The sequence below is a fragment of the Carlito syrichta genome, unplaced genomic scaffold, assembly GCF_000164805.1.
Source record: "Carlito syrichta isolate Samal-C Ts95f unplaced genomic scaffold, Tarsius_syrichta-2.0.1 Scaffold61181, whole genome shotgun sequence".
Lineage (NCBI taxonomy): Eukaryota > Metazoa > Chordata > Mammalia > Primates > Tarsiidae > Carlito > Carlito syrichta.
The window spans coordinates 368,855-385,023 of NW_007005277.1; the positions used below are offsets into that span (position 1 = coordinate 368,855).

The window sequence follows — 16,169 nt, forward strand, 5'->3', positions numbered from 1 at the left end:
AAACGCAATGCTCCTGGAGGCTTCCCTTGACATCTCTCTGAGGAGGGGAGACTTAGAAAACGGTCCCAGGAAGTTTCAACTGGGGGGAGGGGTGCCCTTCACACAAAAATGTGTCCCAGACATCTTTTGTTGGTTTTTGGAATTGTGTCCTGTCAGGTTTCTCTGGTGTGGGGATGATTCTGTTCTGTTAAAATAAAAAGATGCAGGCAACTCCCTCAGGTCCCTTCTCACTGTGGGAGCTTTTCTGTCTTCTCAATAAACCCTGCTTTCAAGTTAGATAGGTAGGTAGATAGATAAAATGGAAAGATGCCCTCCAAACGGCATGGATACCCACACCCTCTCCTGGAGGAACTGGAGGGAGAGTCTGCCCTGGTGCATGGGGTCTCTACAGAAGGCCACTGCTGTCATGGGTCCAAGCTACCAACCCAGACCACTGGCCCATCTGGGCCCTGTCGGGCTCCTGTGGACAGCCAAAGTCAGCAACTTGAAAGATACCCTTCCTTCTTTGCATGACAGCAGGAGGCCCAGGACCTGGGGGACCCCAGCAGTCCCATGATGCCTGGCCAGTCCTCACTCTCAACCCTACTGTCCCCAAGTGTGGGGACAACAGTACATTCTTGACACAACCTCTTCAGCACACTGGTTGTTACTTTTTTTACCAAGGATACGAAAAGCTTGGTTCTTTGACCTGCTAAGTATTAATGATAATTTCACTAGTCAGTCTTTAGGGCATAGATCGGTGATTATTGGGTTGCTTGGGGATTTATTTTGTTTTAAAGAAAGAAGGCATATTTTATAGGGAGTGAGGGTTGCTGGGGGTCAGAGTGGGAGTTGGGAATACGGGTGGTGAGTCAGAAGGTACAGCACCCCTTGGCCAGGAATTGTGCTCATGGGTCTCTTTCTTTTGGGAAGACCTGCACAGTTAGTTTGCTTGCTGAGCTTTCTTTAGAGTGCGTGGAACTCTGACTCACCTTGGTTTACAGCCTGGATGGGAAGATGTGGCTGGCTGCATGATTTTGCCCTTAAAGGAGAAGTCTCTTGGGTCTAGCGTGGGTATCGCTCCAGCCTCGGACAACTGGTCTCCACAGCCTCACCCACTGCTGTTATCTCAGCATCTCTTCCTGCTGCTCTTTCCTCCACCCAGAGAGTGGTACCAGGACCAGTTCTACTCCCTAACCCCAGCCCCACTGAAGACAACCTCCCTAATCTAGCCCGTACCTGAAAAATCCCTATGTTCTAGACTTTTCTAATAATACCCCTCAACTTTCACTGTTTGGCTTTTTGATCTATGTCATGACAAACCAGAGGTAACATGTTAGTAATGTGGATGTCACTTCTCCCCAAAGCAGTACGTTTTCATTTTTTAAAATTCTTCCTCTTCAGCCAGGCACGGTGGCTGAGTCCTGTAATCCCAGCACTTTGGGAGGCCAAGGCAGGAGGATTGCTTGAGCCCAGCCTGGGTAACATACCAAGACCTTGTCTCTACAAAAAAAATCAAAAAATGAGCCAAGCATTGTGGTGTACACCTATAGTTTCAGCTACTCAGGAGGTTGAGGTGGAAGGATCACCTGAACCCAGGAGGTTGAGACTGTGATAAGCTGTGATTGTGCCACTGCACTCCAGCCTGGGTAACAGAGTGAGACCCTGACTCAAAAAAAAAAAAAATTTTCCCCTCTTAACAGGAGTAAGATATAAATAAGATTCTGGTTGTCCATGGAGTGACAGTTTTGAAAGAGTTTAATTTCCAGGTTTCTTCAAATCACAGAGTAGGATTTTTACTGAGGGTGAATTCAGCCCTGTTTCTATGATACAAAAATATCTTTTTTTTTTTCACATTATTTTCTTCATCAGACACTTCTTACAAAGCCCACTTCAAGAGATTGTTTTAGGGTTCTGGGTTCTTATCTGTACATTGAGAAGACATGGATGTTTTTAAACTATTTGATGTTTTAAAACTATTTGAGTTCTCGACTGCAGTTTAGCGACTGTTTGGTTTGACACTGAATCTCTAACCCTGAGAATAGTGCTTGGCACAGAGAGCTTAGTAGATGTTAATTGAAAGAAAGAATATTTGATTGGTTCCATGATGACATCACTGAGAGAATTCAGGTTGAGTTGGTCTAACCCCTGAAAATAAACCAGGCTGGAGAAGTCCCCTCCACTGAGCTTAGATTCCCTGCGATGGAATTCATCTGTTACCAAGTCCTTCAGGTGACATGTGAAACCCTTAGTCCCCACCTTTAGAGCTGTCTGTTTGGGTTGGAATTACCCAAGAATTGATTGTCCCCATCAGATGGCCAGCTTCTAAAGGGAAGGATCATTTCTTTACCTCATTTTTATTCCCATGACCTGAGGAACTGTCAATGCTCAGGAAATGTCTACCACATTGAAATTTAGTTTTAAAAAACCTGTGGGTTTTACTTTGAGCTCAATACTCTACTTTTCCCAGATTGATCTAAAAGGTCTGTGCAAAATTCCAGGCACAGTATCTCTCAGATACTGCCCAGGGCCTGTCATCTTCTCAAGTGCTATGGAGAAGCCTAAGTCCTGAACAGCTGTTACAGCCACAGCAACAACAACAACAGATAATGACTTCAAAATATGGGGGAAATTGCAAAATTGAGATTAATAAATATCTAATTAAATTTCTCAAAGCATATCATTGTGCAGAACTTGATTTGCCAAATTTAGGCCTCATAAACATTTCATTACATTTGATTACATTACATCTGTGGCTTAGATTTTTCTCACTTCACAAGAATTCCTGAGTTTGCACAATGAATGCTGAAGGATCTTAGCCAACCACAAATTAAATGAGTTGCTTAAAGTCAAATAAATATAAATGCAAAATTATAAAAATCCTTTCAAAACTGTTATTGAAAGAAACAATATTTAATGATAGATGTGGATGTATCTTAATATACGTGATTGATGTTGGGCAAAGCCCTCTAAAAGTAGATACACTAGAACCCACAAACTTCAAAATAATCTGCCAAAATATCATAAAATTCTATACAGTACTTTGATAGTCCCCAAAAAGTAGAAATGCTAGCTTTCTCCTCTAGGATGTTTAGACTAATTCCTATAATGTCATTTGTATTATCGGACATCTTGTCTAGTCATTATGAAGTAAATCTTCTTGACCTTGGATGCTTTTTGCTCATTGAGTGGCCTCTGTTATGCAATCTAATCTTTCATCCTCTTTTTTCAGGAATCCTGTTCACGATGCTGGTATTTGGACCAGCCTGTGGGTTTATCCTGGGCTCCTTCTGTACCAAAATCTACGTGGATGCAGTCTTCATTGACACAAGTAAGGAATATATCTCCTTTTTTTTTTTTTTTTTTTTTTAATGAATCAGAGTCTCACTCTGTTGCCCAGGCTGGAGTGCAGTGGCCCACTCACAGCTACTGTAGCCTTGACTTCCTAGGCTCAGGTGATCCTTCTGCCTCAGTCTTCCAAGTAACTGGAACTACAGGTGCGTGCCACCATACTCTGCTAATTTTTTGATTTCTTGTAGGGATGAGGTCTCACCAAGTTTCCCAGGCTGGTCTTGAACTCTTGGGCTCAGGCAGTCCCCTCACCTCCACCTTCCAAAGTGTTGTGATTACAGGTGTGAGCCACCACACCCAACCGATATCTCCATTTTTAACTCCATCTATAAGCATTTCCTCTGTCATAGAGGAGGCTTCAGCCTATGGGTTCTAAAGCCTTCTTGCTAACAGATAGCCCTGATATACCCACCACTGGAGCTGAGGACCCACCTGAGATTAGGTGAAAAGAACATGATTCTGAGGGCCTGACTCAAGTTTCTGTTCTGCCACCATTTACCTGGAGACTGAATAACGCTCAATAGTTGATTTTACTCTTCAAAACTATATTTTCCTTTTCTGTAAATTAAGGGTAACAATAATTAGATCTGCCTTGCAGGGGTAGCTTAAGGATTTAATGAGAATATATATGTAGAAATGCCTGACGTATAGTCTTTGAGTATTGGCCCATTTGCCCATATGAGGATGCTGCTTTCTAAACTAAAAGTGGGAGCACATGTTCTGGAAGTACAAGTGTACCAGTAGAGTTAATGAGACAGAATATTTGGAAATCCTTTCACAAGACACTGTTGTGGTAGCCTTTGTGAGGAAATATCTACATGCAAAACCTTTTTAAGCAAAACTGTGTTTGTAGGAAGAAAAGCAGGTGTGTTTCTCAGAATGCCCTAGGCCCACCAATCCACGGTTCTGGGATAGAACAGTGTGCTAGGTAGGATGGGCTCTGTTATGCTGCGGCAACAAGCAATCCCCAAATCTAAGTGATTTTATACAGACAAAGTTTATTTCTTAGTCACACCACTGTCCAATGCAGGTCAGTGATGTGGGGTGGGGAACCTTGCCTCGTCTTGGTCACCCAGGGCCCAGGCTCACAGAAGTTTCATCCTGATCCCAGCCTGCACAGTTGCCAAGGCAGGAAATCAGTCGGTGGCAGATTGCACACTCGCCCTTGAAGCTTCTGCTCAGAAGTGACACACATTGTTTTCTCTCATGCTTTGTCGACCAAAGCAAGTCACGTGGTGTATTGGTTTTCTGTTGCGACATAACAGATGACCCCGAACTAAATGGCCTAAAATAACAGACATTTGCTATCTCACAGTTCTCTCTGTGAGGCTGGGGTACAGGCGCAGCTAAACTGGGTGGTTCTGGCTCAAGGTCTCTTATGAGGCTGCAGTCAAGGTGTTGTGAGGTGTCGACCTGGTCTTTGATCATCTCAAGGCTCAGCTGGGGGAGGAGCCACTTCCAAGCTCACACCTATGGTCCCACAGGACAGGTCTGCCTCACCGTGACATCCCTGGAGCAAGCAGCCCATGAGAAGGTGAGAGAGAATACCAGAGAGAGGAGTCATGGTCTTTTTATAACCCGATCTCAAGCATGACTTCTCCTTACTTCTGCTGCATTGTGTGTTAGAAGCCAGTCACTTGTTCAGGTCCACTCTGAAGGAGAAGAGATTATTACGCAAGGATGTGAATGCCAGCGGATGGGCTCTTTGAGGGCCATCTGAGATGCTGCTTACCATATGGCCACAACTCTACCGTGTATCTGAAAGAGAGCACGGCATTTCTCCATAGTTTAGTGAATAGTGAAGCTGTGTGTCCTTTATCTCTGAAAACAAAGGGTGAGAAGCCATTTCAGCTTCTCTTTCTCATGCTGATCTGTTCTCAGGATCAATAAGAATTCTCAGTCCCCAGGTTCTCCATCCATCATCTCTTGACAGTGCTAAATTTACTAATTCACCCCAAAGAAATAACGTGGCTTTAAATCCAATCAAGTCTCCTTGTGATTCACTCCATTAATCCCATTGATATATTTACTTGCAGCTAATGATGTTACAAATTTCCAAGTGGAAAAAAAATCAGATGCAGCCTTATTTATTTATTCCTTTAAAGTGCTGGATCTGCTGAGGAGGTGATTGAATGCTGCTGTTTCCAGCAATGGGCTGGCCCTTTGAACCCCATTTCTGGTGAGTGGGGTGAATTCAGGGTAGGCCTGGAAGAGAAATGGCACATGAAGCAAGTCAGCTGCCATCTTGCTCATAGGCAACAAGGCCAGCTTCCATCACAGCTGATGGAATGCTCACAGACAAGGCTAGCAGAGAGGATCAGAAACGGGTGCCCTCCTGACACTATGAGGAAGCTGCCCTGAAGGGTAGCCAAGTGGCCAGGCCCCACAATTTGTTCTTGGCATATCAGTGATGGCCTTGAACCAAGGCCTGTGAATAAACAAAATATCTGAACCAGAAAGAGCTTCAGATACCATTCTTTTTTAAAAAAAAAAAAATTTATTTTAGATATGTGGGTACAATTCAGAGTTAGGTATACAAATGGTCATTGTACAGGTAAAGTTTGGGCCTCAATTTGGTCCCCACTTCACCTGCTTGGAGATCAGGTACCCTTATTGATGAAATGTGCCCTCTTCCTCCCTCTCCTGGCAGTTTCCTACTATTGCCAATCCCTTTCTTGGGGTAGTATAATTGTTCAGGATCTGCTTATGAGTGAGAGCACATGGTACTCAGTTCTTTGTTTCTGTGACAGATTACTGAGTATAATAGACTCTAAATCCATCCAAGTTGCTGCAAAGTTCATAATTTTGCCCTTCTTTATGGCTGTGTAATATTCTATCATGTATATGTACCACATTTTTTTTCCAGTTCACTTTTGATGGGCAGCACAGTTGGTTCCATGTTTTTGCTGTTGCGAATAATGCTACAATAAAAGGTATCATTCTTTTCCAACTCTTTCATTTTACAAAGGAGGAAACTGAATCCCAGAGAGACAACAGGATGTACCCAATCCAAGGAACATATCTATATAAAACCCAGATCTTTTGAGCCAGCCTGCTGGTATATCTACTTCAAGACTCCTCTCACCAAACTCCTTTTGAGAATGAAACAGCATCTTTTCTCAGTGCCTGGAATGACCAAGGGTGATAGGTGACTGGAGGGGGCTTAGCCCATCCACTCACAGGCCCATCAGTTTCCTGAGGCTGTTTTGTTCCTTTAGCCTGGAATACTATTCCCATCTTATTCTGTCCAACATTTTAATTTGTTTTTCAAGGCCCAGTATGAGATGGTATGATCCATGGTTCTAGGCTCACTGGCAGCTTGATGCCTCCCCGGGTGTGAGGCAGATTGGTCTTTTCCCTTCTGTCTTCCCATCTTGCTGATGGCGGCCTTCCCCACCAACCAGTTAACAGTGGGCTTCCAGATCTGTTAGGAGGAACAGAAGGATGCATTGCGAGTCAGACTTTGTCTGCGTCTTTCCTGAAGGTGCTGTGAGGGTTGGCAGGGCTCTTCACCAGTAGAGGGCAGAAGAATATTGTCTATTAGGGAGTCAGCCACAGAAGTCTATGGTTGCCAGCAATTTGCATTGTTTCTAATCTTGTGACTGAAACTTCTTGTCTGTGAGTGGATTTTGGCTGTATGTGGGGGGACTGTCAGTTCTTTAGGGCCTCTCTTATCTTTTCCTCACTTACCTAAAACAGAGCCCTTCTGTAGGGCTGTCCAGTATACAGTAATGGTACCTTAGGCATGAATATACAGGGGCCACACACAAAGCTGCATGCTTCTGAAATCCCAGCAGAGACAGAGAGTTTGGGAAAAGCAACAGCCTGGAATTTGTGAGGAGGCAGGTCCACAGAGGGCCCCTGTCACAGGAGATGGAAAGAAGGTGACATCAGGTAGCCTGACAGCAGCTGAGGAAGCAGCATTGAAGGGAGGGTTGAGTGAGGAAGCCTGGTTGGAACCTGTGAATAGATGCAGCTGGGGGTGCCAGGGAGGGTTGATTGTAGAAATGAGCCAGCTGTGGGAGGGGACCCTACGGGCAGCTCACCTGGGGGGCTTGGTTGGCCTCACTTAGAGTGGGGATTCTGCAGCGTCTGCCTTTCATCTGTGTTTGGTCCCTATGTGGCTCTCTTTGACCCTCTTCTTAAGAATAGATTACTCCCCTGAGAGCTGGGGGAAGCAACGATGGTGCCTCCAGGATTTCTCTTTTTTTTAGAGGATCTCTGTTAAACTGAAACTCCATATATGAGCAGTATTTTGAAAAAAAAAAAAAGAATGACTTGGTAACAGAGTATGCGCCTAATCATTGAATTGACCAACCTTAACAGTGTTGGTTTATTAGAAGTAGACGACTAATGATAGCAGCCCTGAGTTGGTCACTTACTAAAGCTGTACATAGACGGCCTCGTTGGAGCCTCAGAACATTTCCATGGGACTGTAGATCCTACTGTTAGATGAGGCATTTTCATGCAGTGGTTAAGAGTCCAAGACTGCGATCAGACCTCAGTTTGAATCCTGACTGTACCTTTTACAAGTTCTGTGATCCTGGGGATGTAACACCTCATGGGTCTGTGTGTGGATGGCATGAATCAGTCAAGCAAAGCGTTCATTATAGTGCCTGGCATATAGTAAGCATGAGATTAATGTTAGTTGTAGCAAGGAATCTGAGAGGTTAACAGGTTCCACAGCTACTAAGAGATAGGGCAAGGATTCGCCCCCTGTCCTGTCTGACCTCAAAGCCCCACTCTTAACACAACAGCTTGCTTCCCTGAAACCTCTCCAGGAATGTAGCCAGAAGGCTGCCCCCTTCCATGCACAAAGGCCTTGCTGAGATGACCTAGCCTCACCAGCACATCCGTGCAGGCTTGTCCTAAGGCACACACCAGCCGGCCTCGCAGACGGCTGCGTGGTGTTTACAGCTGGAACAAGATGTGGCCATCTGTTTGCTTCCCCAAAAAAAGGTCGACGAGCTGAGAGGCTCCTGCTCTGCCGTCCTGAGGGCTGACTGCTACAGCTAGATTCCTTCATTTTGCACTAATTAGCCCAACGACTGGGATTCTGGGTATCCCAGCGCCACCATCAGCCCCTCCCTATCTCTAGTTTCTAATTAGGTTTGTGACTTAACGGTACTCTTGGGATTCTTGAGTCCCATAGTAAAAGTTTGACAGTGTAGGTTGAACAAATAGGTAAATAAACTTTTAAAAAATGTCCAGGGAGCCGTAGTCGCTCTTACACATCAGTGTGGCCCAAGAATGAGAAGTTAATGCCCCCAACTTACTTTGCTCTGTTCTTGTCACAATGTCAGGTATTCCCCAGGTTGGTAGGTAGATCGGTTCATTTTAAACTGGTTTAACCCATACCCAGTGATTTTTCTTTTGACCTTGAAAATGGGTAGAAATCCCAGTGAGCCCATATGTTCACTTGACCATCAGCAGAGGGAGCAATCAGCTGTCAACAACTTATCTAATTCAACCAACAATCAAGAACAACTCAAAAGTGAGATGCCAAGAGTGGAAGTGTTAGAAAAATGGATCTTGTAAAGGAGGAAAACCTTCTGTATACCTATTGGCACTATGTCAAGACAGGCCCGAGATGTTTCCCAGCCCCATGATAGGCAGATGTTTTCATCATGGGCACCCAGTATGTGGCTTTCCTTGCTCTACTCTGCTCTCACTTCCTCTCATCCCCCACCAAACTCCTCTGAGAATGAAAGTGCCTGGAATGACCAAAGGGTAGACAAGTGACTGGAGGAAGCTTAGCCTGACCACTTAGTATCCCCTGAGTATGCCCCACCTTTGCTCAGGCGGTTGCCTCAGCCTGGGATACTGTCCCCACCCTGTTCTCTTCAGCATCTTTCCTCATCTAAGTGCCTGGTTTCTTTGGCAATTTGACACATCCAAGTAAATGAGACACATTGGTGCTTTCCAGTTTTGCTCTGAGTATCTTACTCAAAGCAGCCTTTAGCAATAGGTGGAAACTGCAGTCGTTTTTTAAAAAACTAGAACTAGATAGAAAAGTAAAGAGGCTTCTCAGTCTTGCCCCACCTGTATCTAAATCAATACCTTTACTATGCCAAGCCTGCCTGGGACTACTTTTCTTAAAGAGAATGGAATTTTATTTCCTAAGCCTTTTGTCACAGTCAGGGTAGGCTAGGTTATGCTGGAGTAACAAACAGCTCTCAGATCTCCATGGCTTAGAATACTAAAGGGTTGTTTCTTGTTCATGCTGTAGATCCAGTGCAGGCCAATGGGGACATTTTGTTTGTTGTAGCCTGTCATGTACCATCTAGGGGGAAAGAGCATAGGTGGTTGTTTACTAGCTCAAACATATTTCCACACAGAAGGGACACATGTCTTCTCTGCTCACATTTCATGGACAAAACTCTGTGGCACGTGGTCACACCTTACTTCACAGAGTGAGGGAGGTATAATCCTCCTTGTCTTCAGAAGAGGAGGTTCGATGCAGACATTGCACACCATTCTCTGCCAGCCTACCTAGAGAACTTTCTCTCATCATCAGTAGTCCTGAAACAATATTTATAGAGCATTGACACTTGCCAGATGAGTGGAGGGAGACATTGGATAGCCAAAATGCCTCATAAAAATATTTGCTATCGAGGTGGGTAGAGAAAAGAAGTACCTGAGAATCTCAGAGAGATTCAAGCATTAGTTATCCTCCCAAAATCAGACTGAAATTCTACTCTGCTCATCAAGTCTCCCTGGTCCTGGGGGCAGCGCACTCCACAGCTGAGTCGTTTCTTCTCAGCTTGTTATTTCTCTCCCTGGTCACAGTGCTCTGGATAATTGAAATGGAGAGAAAAAAATCATTACCTCCCAAAATAGTCAGTGATGATTTCCCTGGATCTACAAAATCCTGCCCTCTGCCACCTTCTCTGCCCTTTGCCCACGTGGCAGGCGAGTTTTGGTTTTGATAGGTTGACATGCTCTTCCCTGTCGTTCAAACTAAGTGAACTCTGGCTACATGTGTGTGTGTGCGTGCACACGCACACACACACACACACACACACACACACACTGAACAAGTCGACACATTCACACAGACGCCACCTCCCACTGCCTTCCCTCTCCCTGAGATGTTTTCTCACACATAGAACGGAATCACTAACTCCCTGACTAAAATATGTCTTTTCTAATTCTGTTTCCCTAAAAACTGCTAGGATTTCTCTGTCTTTACCTGCTCACATCTGCCGGCTTTTCAATCCCCCCTTTATGGGGCCCATAGACAATGGAGGGAAATACTTCAGCTCCCTCTTGCTAGCTTTTGTTTCCATTCATTGCTTGGCAGCAGGTGAAGAAACACAGTAAGTGACTAGTGAAAACATTCATGCTCAGCTACCCAAGGCAATTTCACTTCCTTTTCTCTTCCCTCGTTTGCATAAAGATGCTTTCAAGATCACCTTGTGTTTTCCCATGCCGTACCCTTTAAAAAAATCCTCATATTGAAATTCTCATTTGTATACAAATAGACACAAAAGTGAAAATAAGAAGTGCTACCATATACAAAGGACCTACTATGTGCCAGGTGATTCATGTTATTTACCTGTCATTTTTGCAACTCCTCTAGGTGGATGGCATCTTTATTTTGCAGCTAAGTCTCTGGGAGGGTAAATAACTTGCCCAATGTCACCAGCTAGTAAGTGGCAGAACTGGGAATCAGCCCCAGCACCTCAGATTTACGCTCCCCTGTCCAGCGTGCAGCTATGCAGAAGCATCTGGTCCCTTCTGGTTATTGCTGTGGGTGTATGTCAAGGTTTCCAGGACAGAGATGACCAGTGTTCCAAAGGCTGTTTGCTACATACTGGAAGAACTGGTGGTCTTAGGCCCATAGGACAAAACACAAGAACTAGTCTCACCTAGGCTCTACAGGGGGTCCCAAACAAAGTCCAGACATTCAAGAAGGGCAGTGAAAACAGAGTGGTGAGAAATGTGGATCTTGGCCTGTGATGACCTATGTTCCATTCTTCAACTTCATGAACCTAGGCAAGGAAACTAACCTTACTAAGCCTCAGTTTTCCCATCTGTGCAAAATAGGGATAATAAAAGTTCTACCTTATAGGGTGGTGAGAAGATTGGCTGGAAGAGTTAAGACTGTGCTCTGTATAGTGCTCAGTGCGTTGATAAATGATGGCTGGCATTATCATAAATGTTAGCTGAAGAGTCTTTAGGGAGAGCATTTTATATATGGTGAAGTGCTCATCTGGTGTCTGCGGTCATTACTCTTCCCAGAGCTGTCTATCCATCTGGTCAAGGCCTGCAGGCCTGTTGGTCTTAGCTCATACACCATTGTCTGGATCTCCAAGAATCTCCTTCTGTGCTCCAGGGGAATGGTATTTCATCAAAGAGACATTTCTAAACAGTTCATCTGGGAGTGTTGCTATGCAAGGTAGTTGTAAAGAGAGAGAAAGAAAAAAAAAAACCCCTACCAAAGGGTAAGCTGTAGTTTATGTCCGCATGCCTTCAACTGGCAAAGTCAAAGAAATAACAATGTAAGGCAGCCAAACCACATGCATAGCACCTTTAAGCGTGTGAGCTGGCTGCAAAGCTTTCTAATAGATAGCTGGTGCCAGGTCACAAACCACCAACAAGATTTTGAATTAACCTCTCCACTAGCTGCTTGGAAACAGAGGACCCTAGCCCTAAATAACAAGCTACCATCGACCGAGTGCTCAAGCACATGCCAGGCACTCTTCTGAACACTTTATGTCTCGTGTGGGTCATTTGATCTTCCCAACAACTCTATAAGGTAAGTACTGCCACCATCATCAGTGTCGTATAGATCAGAAAACTCAGGCACAGAGAGTTCAAGCCACTGGCCTTGGGTCACACAGATAAAAGAAGGCAGGACTTAAACCCAGGTACCTGGCTCCAGAGGCCATGCTCTTAACCCCCATTCTGTGCCTTCCCTTTTAAGCTGTGAACCTCATTTAAGACAGGGAATGGCGTATTGAATGGGATCTCAGATCAGCTGCTTTTGGGGGGCCAATAGTCAGTATACCTGGTGAAAAATCTCCCCTCAAACAACAAATGTTTCTTTGTGTTTGGGAGTACACCTTGGCAGCTCTGTCAAGCCAGTCAATGCCAGCCTAAATTCAGAGAATGTCTGGCTTCTCACTGTTTTTGTTTAGATTGGTATAAACTCAGGGAAGACAGGAAAATTAAGGAGGGGATGTGTTCAGTCTTCTGCTTAGAGAGAAACAGAAGCACTGAAGTGGAATGATAGGCTTCATAGCCCGGCGACCAGTCCGCCCCACCACGGGCTGTTTCTGGGACCTTCAGTCTCTGTGCAGCTGACTCAAATCCTCAGCAGAATCCCCAGTGGTGCAGCTGTGTCTTCTCCCACTAAGCTGTGCTCTTTCCATTTACAGGTAACCTGGACATCACTCCGGACGACCCCCGCTGGATCGGAGCCTGGTGGGGTGGCTTTCTGCTCTGCGGTGCCTTACTCTTCTTCTCTTCCCTCTTGATGTTCGGGTTTCCACAGTCCCTGCCCCCGCACTCAGACCCCGCCATGGAGAGCGAGCAGGCCATGCTCCCTGAAAGAGAATATGAGAGGCCCAAGCCCAGCAACGGGGTCCTGAGGCACCCTCTGGAGCCAGACAGCAGTGCCTCCTGCTTCCAGCAGCTGAGAGGTAAGGTGACCTTATCTGCTGGTGGTCAGAATAATGGGGGAATTGGGATGGGGCAGTGAGGGAAGGGTGGCATTCAGGACTGGGTGCTAGAGACTTGAGTTGAGGCAGAATAATAATTGGTTTTGCATGATCTGCCTCCACCAACCAGGTGTTTAACATATTCCTGAGAAGTCAATGACCCGACTTTATTTAAAAATAAAATAGCTAACATTTAGTAAAGGGACCCTAGTGGCTGATATAGGACCTGACATTTAAGAAACATAAATGTTTTTAGAAAGAAGCACATGAAAGAGGGAGGGAGGAAGCTAAACGTTCTGTGGGACTCTTTTGAACTCTTTCAGTCCGCTTAAAAGCACCTGGAAGCAGTAAAGGACTTTGAAGTTGGCTTCCTTTGCCTGATACAGGCCTTCTTTCAAAAGCCACGTCCAAAGTTGATTCACTCTGTCCTTCCCTCGCCTCCACTAAAGATGAGAACTGCGTTCCTCCAGAAAGAAATAGTAGCCCAGCCTTAATAACACAGTCACACTTTAGAATGCAGCAAAGCTCCTGCAATCATTTTTAACAGGAAAAAATACAGTTTTTCTGACAAAATGGTAAGGCACAAACAATGATGCAGCGTGACGATGAGAAAGCCTCTCCAGCTCCCGAGTCATTTCCATGTTCAGCCCATTCCCTTAATGGCAAAGGAAATGACCAGGGAGCTGAACGCAGCCTGGCAGCCTTAAGCTGCTCAGAGTCTATTGGGGAGGTATGTGTGGTTCTCCTCAGTGTGCATTTGACTCTTTGCTTGGGTCCCCTGAAGTCCTAGATGGATTTTAGAGACAAGCAGGCTGATGGAGACAGGAGCAGGGTTTTCCACTTCTTTGCAGGAAACTGGGAGGGAGAATGGTGGGTGGTCGATCACCTCTTTGCAGGAACAGGGCACTGAATAGGGGTAGCCTTCAGCTTAGATGCAGTCTTCCTGAGCTCGACTTAGACATTTCCTAGTGGTGAATGTCTCCTTACTGAGCTTCTGTGTAATTGGGTGCACCTTCTATGTAGATGAGGTTTATTCAGGAGAGAACCTCAGACTGCCTTGTGCTCAGACCCCTATTCCGCTCCTCGCTAGGTCTGCAATCATTAACTTCTCCCTGCTTTGTTTCCACAAGTGTAAAATTGTAATAACACAACTCATCACTACAGTGCTGTCCTGAGAATGAAAGCACTGCCACAAAGACTTTCTATTCATCCTATTTGTTAGTTCATGAGGAATTGGATGAACTTACTCTATTTCAAAAAAGAGACTGACTTAATAACCTAATGCCATTCTTGGCCTCGTGTTCCATGATGGGTTTTACCAATACTACTATTCAGACTTGTTCGTAGAAGATCTTTAAATTCATCTCTCTAAGTTCCAGAATGTGTTGATAGATGAGAAGGCCACCCTTTGTGCCCTCTAAGGTTGCTTTGACTTGGATACCACCTGTATGTATATGCTTAATAAAAGAGGCCCCCCAAATAGGCTCACGTCCAAGAGCCCCTAGTGGGGAGGAGGGTGGTTCCCGCTACTCCCCTGATAGCACATTCAACTAGAGGAAGTGTCCCAGTAATCAGACCCACAGGAATCCCCTGGCCCTGCATGACCACAGCCTTCCCAGGTCTGTCCCTATCTCAGGAAGGTGGCCCTGTCTTTCTAGGACTCTGAATGCAGGAGTGGCACCAGTAATCTCTCACCTTCATCTCTGGGGACACAAAGACAAAAAAGATAGAATTGTGCCATCAAGAACTCACCATCCAGTGTAGGACCAGACCAGCAAGTCACTGAAGACAGCAGAGCAGGTAGTTACAGAAATGCAGCGCCAGACAGGGAAGGCCCACTATTCCTGGGCCACGAGTCGTAGGTGAGGGAAGGGTCAGAGACAGAGCTGAGCTGAGTCTCAAGGGCTGGCCTGCTGTCATCATTCATGGGTTATGACTCAGTCTCTAATTAACTCATTTGTTCCATTGAGTCAGTAGTCACAGAGACCCTACTAGGGGCTGGGCATAGCCCTAAGACAGCTTATAGGCTAGAGCTTGCTTGTGTTCTAGGAGAGCGTACAATGGGCAAGGTCAAATCAATGACCTTGGTAAGCAAGTGAGCTGTGGCAGGGCTGACAGGTACTCAGTTGCATAGATGAGTCTCAGACTTGCTAAGCCATATTGATCACAAGTTGTGATCTGTATATACATGGCTTCACTTTTGATAGTTAATGATTTTTCGTTTAGAATTAGCAATTCCCAGAAGCAGTTGGCTTCCTGCTACTCCCCTGATAGCACAGCCAACTAGAGAAAGTATCCCAGTAATCAGACCCACAAGAATCCCCTGGCCCTACATGACCACAGCCTTCCCAGGTCTCTCCCCATCTCAGGAAGGTAGCCCTGTCTTTCTAGGGCTCTGATGGACTTAAAGAATGTCCCAGCAGGAAAGGAAGAAAGTGTTTTCTAGAGGACTCCCCAAGAACCAGAATACAGTGACGTGAGCTGTTGTGCTCATAAACAAATTTTATGTGTGACAGTGCATCAAATGGGGCCACAGCAGTTTTTACATTTTATTGCTTCTTGTGAGACAAATGGTTTTGCCATGTGTACATTTCCACCAAAAGCACCACATGGTGCTACCTGGCATTCCCAAACTCTTCATCTGAAATGCAGTGTGTTACACGCTTGTGGGTACAAATAAGCTGAACAGCACTGCACTTATAAGTGGAATGAACATTGCTTCCAGAACCTATATGTTGCAATTTCTCATCTGTTTCATTTGAGCTTGCAAATGGGTTTCTTCTTTAGCCATCAAACTGTGTCCTCTTCTGCACTCTGCAGACAGCAAAGGCCTCTAATAAGAACTGGCATTGCACTGAGAGCAGCCCCTCCACTTGTCTCCCTACTGGGACTTAGGCAGTCTCCCCATGCTCCTGGGAGAACCATGGGGCTGCATGTTTTGAAGCAGACCAACCTGGGTTAAAATCCAACTTGGCCATTTCTTATTCACGCAACCTTGACCATGTGACTTAACTCCTCTTGGATTTAACCAATGGTGTCAGGTTCAATCCTAACAGCAACTGTGTAAGATCAGTGTCATTGTTTATTCCCATTTATAGATGAAGAAACTGAGCTCTGATGATAAGGGATTTAGGTTTGTGGTCAGCTTTTCAGGGCACTGCCGTATAAAAGTGG

At 45.2% G+C, this 16,169-nt stretch overlaps 1 protein-coding gene across 1 annotated transcript in view; it reads left to right on the forward strand.

The window, feature by feature from the left end:
- SLCO3A1 (solute carrier organic anion transporter family member 3A1) overlaps positions 1–16,169 on the forward strand; it is a 280,491-nt gene that overhangs the window by 201,466 nt on the left and 62,856 nt on the right. The window contains exons 3-4 of the mRNA XM_008050578.2: positions 3,212–3,310; positions 12,714–12,977. Coding sequence (XP_008048769.2) covers positions 3,212–3,310; positions 12,714–12,977 — 363 coding nt within the window. The remainder of the gene's footprint in view (positions 1–3,211; positions 3,311–12,713; positions 12,978–16,169) is intronic.